The sequence below is a fragment of the Brachyistius frenatus genome, unplaced genomic scaffold, assembly GCF_029030835.1.
Source record: "Brachyistius frenatus isolate BFR_SWC_R1_liver_20210118 unplaced genomic scaffold, ASM2903083v1 Contig_3, whole genome shotgun sequence".
Taxonomy (NCBI): Eukaryota; Metazoa; Chordata; class Actinopteri; family Embiotocidae; genus Brachyistius; species Brachyistius frenatus.
This window is the reverse complement of record NW_027210602.1, coordinates 6,019,978-6,034,050: the sequence shown is the minus strand read 5'-3', so window position 1 is coordinate 6,034,050 and position 14,073 is coordinate 6,019,978. Positions and strand designations below refer to the sequence as shown.

Sequence of the window (14,073 nt, the reverse complement as noted above, 5' to 3'; positions counted from 1 at the left end):
GTGTGATTCCATTTGCCATATACTGTATGAAGAAGTCGTGGTTGTTGTAGTAATGGGCTTAGTGGCTCACATGGCACCCCCCTCTAGCCGTTAGCTGTACCTCAGCTACTCACATAGCTCTCAGACACTGTAACGTTTATTCATATAGGCGAGTTCCAACCAAAACAGATGAATACGCTTCTTGTGTGTGAACAATAATAAATTCATACTCAACACACACATACTTAACAACTGGTTGGAGACCCCTGGTTTAGTCCTTCACATGCTAAACGTGTCCCGCACAAACATAATCTTTGCACCACATTTGGTTTGTTGAGATTTGGTCACTTTCTATCCAACTCAACCATGACCAGAGGCAGCTGGAAAAAACTGAAAACAGCCATTATTATTTAAAAAATATATATATATACAGCGATATGTAAATGATCCCGTCCCTGCAGTCCAGAGATTTACATTTGAAACATGTTTCTGGTGTTCAGCCTTGTGGCACCATGCATGTGGCTTGTTGTGTTTTGGATGTGCAAACTGGGTTTCCTCCAGGTATTCCAGTACACAAGCAGAAAACAACTTACTGTGAATAGTCCTGCCTTCACCCTGCTCCATGTCTCCAACCTCACAACTGGAGTTGTTATGCAATGCAGAGCTGACAGGTAGTCTCTCTCCGACAAACCCGATTATCAGTAATCAGATGCCAAAGCAGAGAGTCAAATATGAATCCCTCATAGTTTCGAAAAGCTTATCGAGCAAGGCGTTAGTGCATAATTGATGGATCTACAGGGGATATTGTGATGTTTAATAACTGTGGAGAAAAACACAGAGTTATCTAACAGGATTACAAAGTGTTCACTTCTCCTAATGAAGTGCGTATGGGATTCTATTTAGTGCCTGGAGCAATACCACTGAGATTATTGCATCTCTTTTAACATATATTTTGGAGAAAATAAGTGAAGAATGTAAAAGAGGAAATTGTGTGGAAAAGTATTTTGTCAGCTAAGTATGAACATTTTATTCGGTTTGCCTTTACTAGTTTCATCTTCTTTTTTTTTTTTTTTTTCAAAACCTAACAAATAATACTTCATTTTTCCTGGTCCAGATTTCAGCTTTAATCTTCCTTCTTAAGACTACTCCCCCCACTTGTTTTCCATTGCACCTGTTCTCCTATACTTTTAACCGGATTATAAAGGAAGAGTGGGATGAAGACGGAGATGGAGAGGGAAAGATTGAGGATGGAGGTGTGAGTTGAAAACAGAGAGAGGAAGCGGAAGGGGGGGGGAGGGGCGTCCTAAAACAGACACCTCACAGACAGCAAATCCCAGAGTTTTATTCAATTAGCTTAGAAAGTTTTTGTTTCAAAGTCAAGAGTGTCACCTGGGAGCCAAAGCCCAATTCAGACTCCTCTAAACACTGCAGTGTGCCAATTTACAGTCCTAACCTGGGGTCAGAGAGACAGGAGCAAGGAGAGAGGAGACACACACACACACACACACACACGCTAGTGGTGGACACAGTATTCTTGCACACACACACACACACACTCACTCCTGCTTCCACTCTGATTTTATAAAGGTCAGTCCCCATGAGTAGCTGTCGAGGAGATTCAAGTGTCTACTCTGCTCTTCTGAAAACCTTAATGCTATCCTCTATCTCACTCACACACACACACACTCCCAGTAGAACAGGTCAGCTCATTCCCTGAATGAATCAGTGGCTTTTTTTCTTACCGGCACCTCTGTGTTGTGTGGGTGCGCACACGTGTGTGTGTGTGTGTGTGTGTGTGTGTGTGTGTGTGTGTGTGTGTGTGTGTGTGTGTGTGTGTGTGTGTGTGTGTGTGTGTGTGTGTGTGTGTGTGTGTGTGTGTGTGTGTGTGTGTGTGTGTGTGTGTGTGTGTGATTTTGTGTCTCAGTTTGTTCTAACTTGCCTATTTCTTCTCTTTGTCCTTTTCTTTTGTTCTCTCTCCTCCTCTTTTCAACCCCTTTACTTCTCTGCCTCCGTCTTACTTTGGCCTTAAACTCCTTTAAATTCATCAGAAAGTTTTGAAAAGCTTTGTAACGAAGGGCAGAAAATAACATCATGTTTCTTAGTAAGCAATCCGAACAAACAGTAAATAATATGGATGAAATAAAGAAAGAAAACGGCAGTACATTTTTGCACGTGTGTACCTCTTGCACATAATTCCAGTGAAATGCTAAAAGATTTTGCAGATACAGGAATACAGAAACCATGCACAACACTGGATCATACTAGCACACAAAAAAAGCATTGGCAGATTGCTCTACCAACTCAATAAAAACATGCAATTTGTTGATTAACACTTAAACTCCAAGTGCAAGTACAGTACATATGGAAGCCTCATTAGGAAAAGATAACCTGCCAGCACGTTTGACTGGCTTATAGGCAGCTAAACACAAGTGGAGCAAGTTTCAAGAAAGGTTTTTAGCTGTGAATATAACCTGAGATTAGGTATATTAAGAAATAAAACAGCATGAGCAAGCTATTTCCCCACAGTCTGAGGTAGTGAGGTAAAAAATGTGTGTCTTTGGACTTTAATCCACTGGCAGAGTTCATTCACGGCTTCCACCGAGTGTCTGCTGACTAATAAGACATTTGCCAACATGCTAAATGTGCTCAGTGCTGTCTTCAGTGGTTACTGCTGCTGATGCTCCGCACACACGGCTGGAGAATCACTCAAACACACACAAAGACACACAGAGTTTTCATAATCTTCACGCGGGTTGAAGATGGATGCTGCAGCATTATGCTAATGAGCATATTTGCTGTCCAATCACACGCTTCACTGACTGAGCGACAGGCAGGGGATGCGGATGGGAAATCAAAAGAGAAGGGTGAACTCGGAGAAAGAGTAGAGAGTAGATGAAGGGAGAGGCAGTGAGGGCGAGTCACGGTTTTGCGTCTTGTATTTAGAGACACTTTTAAAACACTCCTTGCAAAGTTTAGTATCGCACAGTTCCCTCAGTGTCCAATGCCAGACATGTAATTGCTAATTGTCATGAAGCATTGCAACACGTAATTTAATCAAACAGGCCTTTTAAGCCATGTAAAATGGTTCAATTTAGCATATTTGATCTCTATAGCCTGGCAGACCAGATTTATACTTCTTCATGTTGCATATGTTAAGCGAGAGATTTATTTCAGTTTTAGTCTGTGTTTATAGACCCTGACTCTAACAATAACTTCACCTCACAGGAAAAGTAAATTGCAAGGCAAACGTTTGCATTATTTACCAAAAGCGTGCTGTACCTGTTTCTCGGCCTCTTGTTTGGCGTACTGCAGCAGCAGCGGCTCTCCGTGTTTCTGATGGTACGCTCTCTGGCAGCGGTCTGACTGAGCTGGCTCATTAGGCAGAAAGTTGCTGGCCCACACCTATTACGTCAAAGAAAGCAGGAGGAAGATGGAGGAAGATGATGCAAATGAGAAAATAAATCTAGAATAATGTGCACGTGTGTTTGTACTACAGTCTATTTAGAAAATTAAACCAGACCACTTTCTCCCACTGCTCTGATTCAAAATGACCACATTGCATTTGTGATTTAAAAGGGTTATCGGTCAAAATGGCTCCATCAATAAATACTTTACAGATGTAGAGATTTCTGGGTTTCAAAACACTTTTTTTTTTTTTTTTTCCAGCAGCAACCGCCAGGACTAAAAATAAATTAAGGCAATGCGGAAGCACTGTAAACTGCAGTTCCTCTAATGGCCACTTGTGATTTGCTCCAAAAGCGAGTAAACCCCATCGACCCCCATGTTAAAATGCCCAACCTCACAGCAGAAATGAATCTGTTTACAACCTGGTATAAAGAACAAATTTTGGTCTCTATAACTAATCTCCCCTTTCATGACAACTGTACGGAGGGAGAATTTATTCATAACTCACCAGTTTATATTGTATTAAAGCTTTGAATTAGGCACAATTAAGGGAGGGACTTCTTAAAGTGCCAGGTGGGAAACATCACACTGACTGTAAACTCTAACCTTGGACTGTCAGGGAGAAGATGTGCTGGTTTCAGCAATCGGGCTGAATTCATCCCGCCTCAGCTCTGTCTTTGCCCAATTTTAAATTAGTCGTAAATTAGGCCGAATAAGTAAAGCCAAAAGGGCAACAGCCAGAGAAACTCACACTGCGCTTCAAAACCGGTCTTCAGGAAAGAATATAGCTATATCTGAATTATAATCTGTGGACGATTGTTGGGTTGTTCGCTTACATTATGTACCTCGTCAAACCGCTAACACACAGTGTATAATATAGCATACTGAAAATAATCTACAACCATGAGTTTAAGGTGAGGGGGAAAAAAAGACCTAGGATTGTCATAACAACACCTTTCTTCCTGTCCTCTTCAGCCTTACGTGCATGTCGTCCTAAATCTACTGCATTTCGGGAAGTTGTCATCTCAGTTTTCTGTTCTTTCCAAGTCACCCGAATCCGCACCTGGTAGCTGCTTTCCCTCTTTTCTCAACCAGAGTCTCACATGCCGAAGTGTTCCAGTTGTTCCTGGTTCCAGGGCCATCAGTCACTCATGTTATGACCTGTCTATAACCTTCCCACTCAGACATGTATTGATTGCCTGCCCACCTCTTGCCAAACTGTAACCTTGTTATATAGCCTTCGTCGAGTGCATTTAGCTCCCCCAATCCAGCCTGTCTATCTGCACTACCAGAATAAAAGCAGGCGTGATGTTTATCATAAATTCAAGTATGTATCATTTCATACAATACGGAAATTATGAAATTACATTTACATTTTCAATTTACACGTTGCCAGATATATTGTAAGATGTGTAACCATATTACTTCACAATTGCAGAAAAAAAAAAGAAATCAGATGTTTGTGATCTTTAAGCCAAAACTAAACGAAGACTAAAAAGCGATATTCAATGTGCCCATAAAGTCACACACACAAAATTAAGTTTCTAATTGTGATAATAACATCTCCAGAACAACTGATGAGGTAAAACAGCTGTTTTGATAGCTAACTGTGACAAACAAATTGTTCAAACTTTGCCCTTATCAGCCACCAACTGGCTCTCCCTACCACACCGTATTCACCCTCAATGACACGTCTGTTTGAACTGTGATTAACAAAATGAGCATCCCCGCAGAAAACTGGGTCTGATGTTCCATATCATGAGATACTGTCGGCCATTTCATTTGTGAAATGGCTTCATTATATATTTCTACTGCATTTCAAAAAGCTTGCACTTTAGAGGCTGTTAAAGAGTTCAACATTCACCCACAGTGCTGCAGGATAAATCATTGCCTGAGATAACAGTTACTGAGGTTTGAAGGTAGCTATTTACATAAGTTTTTTTTTCTTTTTTTTAAATTAGCAGCAACTCTGATGATATATGCAGGAAAGCAAACTGTGTGAGAGAACTGTATATTCATGCTCTGATGAGTGAAACCCTCACCAGAATATTGATCAGTTATTGCTGCACTGAGAAACATGGCTGTGTGTGTGTGTGTGTGTGTGTGTGTGTGTGTGTGTGTGTGTGTGTGTGTGTGTGTGTGTGTGTGTGTGTGTGTGTGTGTGTGTGTGTGTGTGTGTGTGTGTGTGTGTGTGTGTGTGTGTGTGTGTGTGTGTGTGTGTGTGTGTGTGTGTGTGTGTCTGATTCTTTTGGCCACTTGTTTGGTGTCTTTTCAATGTTTGAGTTATTTTTATTTTTTTACTCCTTTCACTGTATCATTTCATTGAAAGTGTCATCAGGAGTAGATTTCCTAATTATACTATTCCATCACATCATGAACAGAGCAAAACTCGGAGCCCTCCTTCGGCTGCTTTAAGCAGCACTGCTTTAGGCTGCATTGCAAATTGTTTCCTGATTAAACATTCCTCCACTTTTTCACCCAGAATGCAGTGCGGGAATGACAATGTGAGAAGCTCCAATAAATTATTGTTCCCCTCTTTACTACACGGGAGAATAAGCCAGGGAAAATAAGTTCATGGGGGAAATGCTAAAAGGGTCCTCTTGGAGATGAGGAGTTTTTTGTTTTTGTTTTTTCCGTTTAAGAGTCCTGCTGGCCTTGCCTTTAGGATACGTGTGGTATTCAGTAGCTGCATTGTTGTCACTTTTGATCCATGTCTGTACATACAAGTGGATGTAGCTTCGGGGTCTTAAAACTTGGGCCAGTGCCTATACTGCTTCTGGCAATCCATCTGAAAATAATCCGATCATTCATTAAATATTAGATGTTTGGGTCTGTTTGATTGACAGGCCTGTGGTGTATCAGATTTTTTTTCCATAGGTGGGCACGGTGTGCTCGGATATCGAGTCAGATTCACCGCTCCCTCCTCTCCAGCTCCTCCAAATTCTCGCTCCAAAACACATGTTGACGGCCAAAATCCGAACTCGAGGCTTCATAACGACGGCTCACAAACCAATGGGTGACGTCACTGTCTATTATCACTTGTTTAAACTCTTGAAATAGCACTCACTGTACGATAAAGCAAGTGGAATTAGATCATATTTTTAAGTAGCTGGACGTTGTTGATGTTTTCTGGCATATTTTTTTGAAGACTTAATAAGATCCTGTCCACAATCACTGTGACAGGAGCAGAAACCACATTTATGTCATGTCCATGTTCATGGCCTTTAGCTAAATGCAGTACCATGCTCTCTCGAGTACAACCAGGGGAAAGGCAGAAAGACACAGATGTGGTTTAATATGTGAATTAAATGTGTAAATACTGTTCATCTGCATGCCTCCAGGCATGTATATGTGTGGATGTATGAATGCCTGCCAACATCTGTAGCTGTGGGTCTGTTTGTACACCTGTGTTTTTGTTTACACTGCTCCATCATCTACCCAGCAGCAGACTGTTGATTCTTAGAGAGGGAGAAATATAGATAGCACACACAAGGACAATAATGGATATATTCCTTCCCCATAGGACAGAACTTCTGAAAAAGTATTACTTTAATAACTATTACAACACCATCAGTCCTTTAACTTCAGCTTCCAAGTGTTGCTCTTCAAAAGTGAAATTCATACTTAGGAAGTAAATATGAGCTCAGTAAGTATCTGCTCCTGAGAGGCAAATTCGCTGAATTAATAGTGTATACACTTTGGGCTACTTATGTAAAAATAAAAAATTAAATAAAAAGGATATTGCTATTCCAGAGGCATATGTTTTCCTTCTTCCACTTACATAAAAATACATACAGCTCCATTCCTGTGAGACCAAAGTTGTCAGAAGCAACGTTGCCTCCATTACATGATTAACATTTTCTCTTCGTTATTCTTGAAAGTTTTAGATCTATGCTTCACACATTTTGACCTGCAGGGGTTGCCTTGCAGTACACACACACACATTTAAACAAGTCTTTTCTAGGACTTTGATGTCTTAAGAAAAGGAAATCTGGATCGCAGGAAAACAGAAACAAAAAAAGAAACCAAAATTGCCAAAACTTTTAAAAAGCTCCACCAATGCCTTTATTCAGGTTTGATCGTGAATTTGGTTACCCAAGCCAAAACAAGAGCTTTACATCCCCCGAATGCATACATTACAGGGAGTTTTATTCATCGAGAAAACAGAAAGAGTCTCCTTTACTTTCATCAGTCATGGACAATCAATGTTATTCTGAGGTCACACACTGCCATCTGTTGGTGGTTTCTATATTCCAGCCTTAAAAAACTATACAGCACAGATTCAAGCACACTTTTCCTGAACTGGCCTCTGGAGAAACAAAAAATTATTTTAGTTAATTGAATTTTCATCAATTAGTCAGCAGAGGGGAAACTAATTAACTGAATAAATGGAAAGTGTAGCCCCACTATGCTCAAGCTACAACAACACTTTCAATGAGCTCTGAAAAGTAGGTCTGAAACCTGGATGGGTTTCTAATCTGTTAAACATATTATGTCAGTTAATATCTAAATTTGACTACTGATCACTTCAGTCACTAATTATCTCATCATAGTTTGCCACCATTGTTATTACAGTGGCAACCCAACGTGATGTCACCAAATGGTCTATGAATTGCTGTTTTAAAGCCTCGAGTCTGGCATTTCGGTCGTCACCATCTTGGTTGTTTGGAGCCAGAAGTGACCATATTTGGTCATTCCTTGGGAGGAGTACAGGGTGGATCTGACTGAAAACCCAAGGACACTATGCCCTGCCCACTTATACCAAAAACCTCACTGCACCCCAGACATGTCAATGAAACCACACACACCCCTAAACATACCTCTCTTTAAAGGCATAATATCTAATTAATTATGGAATTATTTTCAGAAGAACACTGATTAGATAAACAAAAAAATGTACTCACTATTTCACGAGAGAAGTTTATGCTTTCTGTATTGAGCCAGATGTTTTTTGGAGCCAGCACCTAGTGGCCCTAACTGTTATTGCACTCCCAAACGTTCTTGTTCCCTCTATTTCATTGAGTTTTTTGCAACTTTATTTCTGACATATTATTTTGACTACTCTGACAGCAATAGTGCATTTTAGAATTCAGCAAATCATGCTATGTACACCAACTAACCATCTCTCAGGTTTTTGTCAGTCCCCCTCCTGTTTCTGCTCTTTTTAATCATCACACTTGTGAGGAGTCAGGCTGACAGGAAGTGCCACTCTCTGTCTGAGTTTGTTTATCTAGCCTGAATCTCCTCATTGAATAGGAAAACATGAAGACACAATAACAACCGAGCTGTAATATAGGCGTGAATATGCATCTAAAAAGAATTATAAAGGAAGAAAGTACAGACCCACCAATACTCTCTTTCACAAAATGTCACAAAGGTATACAGTTTTGATAATTCCTGGATGAAGAGTTAATTAGCAGCTTCTATGTTATGACTTTTCTGGCTTAACACTTGTGAGTGTGTTTTTAACACATCTCAACTTCAGAATATGAAAGCACATGTCAGATGTGTAAATTAGAGCAGTGTGACAAATTATATTGTGCATGTGTTAATAGCTTTTATTATTTTGTGCTAAAGCGGCACTTTGAAAGTAGCTGTAATTAAAAAAAAGCTGAGTGCATTAATGTCCTGAACTTCTTGTCATGGTAAGGACATTTAATTTGTTGATGAAACTGCTTAAAATCAAGACAAAACTGGAGTAATGGAGAACATTATGCATTACTGCTCATTTTAAAGCATATATATAAGTACATTTTCAACTTAAGTGAATTTTATGTTTGAAGATGTTATTTCATTCGTTTTAAACTATTCTGGATTTACACAAATTGTGTGTACTGCAGTAATTGAGTGGATTTTAAACATCCCCTTGCAGGCTACAGTCTATGAGTCTCTGCATGCACATCGGTCGCACGCCTCGCCCCCCACCAACACAATCAAATTCTCCTCCTGTTGGAAACACAGAAATACTTTGTGTGTGTATGTACAGTGTCAGCATTTCCTACCTGGCAGTGGGGATGTGGATTTGAACATCCCATCATAGCCCCCTTATTCTCAAAAATCTACAAACAAAAAATAAGAGGCGGAGTTAAAACAGGGATTAATTGATGTTTTTTGCGATTATGAAAAGAGTTCATTTTGATTTGGCATGCAGGAAACACAGTACAGTGAGGTACCAACATAAAACACCATGTAGGAGATATTTCTGAGGAAAATGTTCTATATGGGGTTGGCTAACCTTTGATCTGGATTTTTAGAATAATAGGAATCAGTTCAGTTTTGGATTAGATACAGTGATTGTAATTTAATTACTATAACTGATATTTTTTCATAATTTTTGCTGACAATAGCTTCTCTTATTCAGTCAATAAGTTGACAAAAAAATGTTTTCAATGTTTAGCGTGTCGTTCAGGAAGAATTGAATTGCTTGTTGTGTAAAGTTTGACATCTTGCCCTTTTCATGTCCCTCTCTTTCTGCTGCACCTGTTTGAATTTGTGAGTTTGCCCAGAGGCGTCATTAAAGTTTCAACCAATCCAATACAAGATGAGATACACATAAAGATGAAGAAATTGGAAAGACCAGAAACCGTAAAGATCAGTAGCTCTGGAGAATGGGAGTGAAAAGTTTATCGGTTACAATTTTACAGCTATCCAGCCCTGGGAGAAATGAGGCATGTGTGTGTGTGTGTGTGTGTGTGTGTGTGTGTGTGTGTGTGTGTGTGTGTGTGTGTGTGTGTGTGTGTGTGTGTGTGTGTGTGTGTGTGTGTGTGTCCCTTACTTGAACCCACGGGTACGTAGTGCCTAGCTCTTCAACAAGCTCTGCCCACTTGTCAATCACCTTGACAACCTCTTGTTTTTTCATGAGAGGGAGAGTGACGTCAGACCAGGGATGGAAACACATGACCTTACTGAGAAAGGCATAAAACAAAAAAAAAAGGGTGGGAAAGAGGATGACAGGAGAGGTGGCAGGATAGTAGGCATGTGACAGTACATGATGCTGATATCAAATTATGTAAGACTGGACTCTCAATTCATTATAGGGAATCTAACAATTCACATTTTGGTCAAAATGTGTTGTGCAAGTCTGTTATATATCTATTTGTTATGAGTTCGAATGGCAGTGTTAAAGACTGAAAACAAAAGCAATGCGTTTAGCAATATATTGGCAACAATTTGCAGCATCCCTAGTACGAGTTTAATAAACCATCTTAAAGAGACAATTGTTCCTTGTACTTAAAACATACGACATGCTATCATGCTTACAATGACATTACTGATGGTTAGCAGGTAGCATGCTAGTCCAGCAAGTTATTCTACTAACGTTTGTTAATTGAGGCTGTTGGGAATGTCATTAGTTTTATTAGTTTAGTTTTTGGTTAAACATATTGGACAAATTGACATTTTTGACCTGATGATGATACTTGAGAGAATTAATTCAAGGCTTTTATAATTCATCTCTGGGTGACCATGAATGTCTTTACCACCTCATGGCAATCCATCCAGAAGATGGAGATATATTTTACTCAGTAAGAGACTGACGTAGCCATTTTCCATGTGGCTAGCATAGATAATACTGGTGTGCTGTTCCTGACATTTCTTCTTCAAGTGTGTCGTTAGTAAGTAGTCTGCTAATTTCAAGAAAAACTTTCCAAAAAAAGAGAGAGAGAAAAAAATCCCAATTGCTGCCATCTAGGCAAAAAACTGTCCTGTAGATTGGCATCTTTTGAATGATCATAGACTTCAAAGTGTTTGGGGAGTTCAGTTCTTTGCTCATAAGCACCTTGACATCAAAACCATGATAACATTTTGTTATAAACAGCATTACAATACTTCAAGGTCCCTAAGACCATTTTTCCTGGGCAAATGAATGGAATCTGACATTTTACACATTTATTAAAAATATGAGAACAGACAAGACAATACTGGGACTGACTTATTTCATAACATGCGATACTTCCAGGGGCAGATTTGAAGCCACAACACTGGGATTACGTGTTGAGTTTTAGTGTGGTCTCAGTGCAATTATGTTTAAATCACTTTGTACAGAGAACTGATGAATGTACACTACCTGAGAGTTTGTGTGGATTTAAGTAAATACTATGTCCAGGTGCTTGCCTGCTCTCAGTCTTACCTATAATACCAAGGGAAACGAACTTGATGGTCAGACTCCGAATACTGAAATTTGTATCGACGGTCCGGCTTTTCTTGGGCCCAAGCAGCTAGTACATGATCAATAATTGAACATGACTTTGGTGTTTATGCTCTGAGCAAAAGTGAATTGCCATATTTATAAATTGTTCATGAGTAGGCCTATTACAGTGTGTGTGTGTGTGTGTGTGTGTGTGTGTGTGTGTGTGTGTGTGTGTGTGTGTGTGTGTGTGTGTGTGTGTGTGTGTGTGTGTGTGTGTGTGTGTGTGTGTGTGTGTGTGTGTGTGTGTGTGTGTTCTAGACTTTCAGCCAAACTCTACAAGCATGAGAACTAAAACACAGAACCAACTATAACGCCAACCGTTATAAGAATAATGTGTCTTGGACAATATGAAGTGTGACTTTTCTTAGGCAACTCTTTCCATGTGTCTTGTTGAGTCCCACAAGTGTTCACAAGATCATACCAAAGATGTTAATAGGATTTATCTTACCAAACACTGATGCTTGATGGACACAAACTTCATATGTGCTGTCTTCAGAGTCTCTTTGAAGGCATTAGCGATGATGTAATGCAGCCAAGGTAGCAGCGCTGCGAGGCTGAACAAAGGCACAGTGGTGCTTTGGGCTAAATGCTACATCCCCATACTGATGCTAAGCAGGTCAGCATGACAGTATTTTGTTTAATTACTCTCACTGGCAGAAGGTGGACACACAAGTTCTGCACTGCAGGTTTAACTTTAAATGACTTCAAAGTCTGACACAGCTCAGTTTAAATCCAAACGAACACTTAAAAATGTGTTATCTAATGTTTATTGATGTTTTCCTGTGAATAAAATTCAGAAAAAAAAGCTGTGCTGACACTCACATCAATTACAAATAACTCAAAATGAATGTGCAAAGTGACCGAATTTTACCTATAAATTGCATCAAATTGTTCCTTTTCGTGAGCCTTCCTAAGTTATTAGAGTTACATAACAGCTCCTTTCCAGGATATTATAATGACACTAGCAGCCCTTTAAAATAAAGTATGATCCAAACTTTTCTCACAGGAGTTCTGAGAGGAAGTGTACGACTGAGACGAGATGATACAACAAATCATTAGGAATGTTCTCATCCTGCATCCCGTCTCTCTTTTGTCTCCTATGACACAGATCCTCAAAATCGTTCTCCTCTCTAATTGGCTCCCTGAACGTGGCTGCAGGAAAACAAGCTGCAAGTCAGTTTCCAGGTTTGTCTCTATCTTTAGATATGACAACAGGACCATGTGGACTGAGCAGAGCACAAACACACAACACCAGCATCATCACTGTGCAGTATGTGTGAACAAATGTGCATACAGAAATGCACTGTGAAAAGAAAAACACAATCTCGCATGCATTTAGACTGAAACTGCCAGAAAGAAAAAAAAAAAAATACCCGAAACGTCACAATAAACGCAAAGACACGTCAATCACTGCTGTTCTTGTGCTTCATTACTCTGTCAGTTTGTGTGGCAAGAAAAACCCCACAGCCTCCACATCTGCCAACACTTGGGATTTAAACACAGAGTTCAGTTTTCAACTGGCACATGCCTTACAGTGTTTTGATTTAATCTATTATTAAATTGTTATGCAACTCTGCTGTCAGGTTGAATCATCCACGTATTCACAAAATATTGGATTGTTCAGAAGCGTTTTGCATGTGCTTGAAGTAATGAAAAATTCACTTACTTATCCATGACATAGTACCACATTTATACCACTCAGTTCTCTGTGGATTTTGCAATTATAAACTACCTCCTTATGTATAATAGAAATGTGCACTAACAAAGGATTATGTCTCCTGTTGGGCACGTCAGACTCACATCACACTAAATAAATCCAGCAGTCGATGCCTATAGATCAGGATTAGATTCAAAACTTTTTTTTAAATCAACCTTCTCCTGGAAATGAACAAGATTTGTCTTCAGGAAAACATCTTACCGATGCACATAGTCTCAGGGAAAATATTTAAGCCCGTGTTTAGTACCAATGAGATGGAGCAGTGAGGAAACATCCCCATCTGCTGGTGGCACAGAGGAACACAAACACCCTCATGTGAATGCACTGTGTGGATTTGTGATTTTGTTTTACTCAGGTTGGAGATGTCCTAAAAAAAAACAGGAAGCATGCAGTGCTTCACCTAATAGCTGATTACGGAGTTGATGATGACAACAACGAATTAAAGTTGCCCCGGCGTGACTGCTCTGATTGCGCTCGTCGGCTGAGATTTAATCAGTCATAAATTTGAATGTATCATAATTTTGAAAAGGAATGTTGATTAAGGTGCATTCATGAATAAATTCTACCATCCCAACCACATATTAAACTTTATTATAAATGTTTATAACCACTGTAGGTTATTGGTTTATTGGTAAAGGACTATAATATTAAACATTTATTGAGTTGTGTAACAGATTTAACTTTAAGTTGAATTTTATGTTCACTCCCTTGGCATGTTTTAATAAATAACACACAGTTATTACCAGCAAAATGATAACAATACAAATACACATCAAACCTTTAC

General features: G+C 39.5%; 1 protein-coding gene across 3 annotated transcripts in view; it reads right to left on the bottom strand.

Annotated features, from left to right (window-relative positions):
* The window catches only part of galt (galactose-1-phosphate uridylyltransferase), a 29,190-nt gene that overhangs the window by 12,750 nt on the left and 2,367 nt on the right, over window positions 1–14,073 (bottom strand). For all 3 annotated transcript variants that reach the window (XM_069704706.1, XM_069704722.1, XM_069704715.1), the window contains exons 5-7: window positions 10,160–10,289; window positions 9,387–9,443; window positions 3,259–3,381 (exon numbers count right to left, since the gene is read on the bottom strand). In XM_069704706.1, coding sequence (XP_069560807.1) covers window positions 3,259–3,381; window positions 9,387–9,443; window positions 10,160–10,289 — 310 coding nt within the window. The remainder of the gene's footprint in view (window positions 1–3,258; window positions 3,382–9,386; window positions 9,444–10,159; window positions 10,290–14,073) is intronic.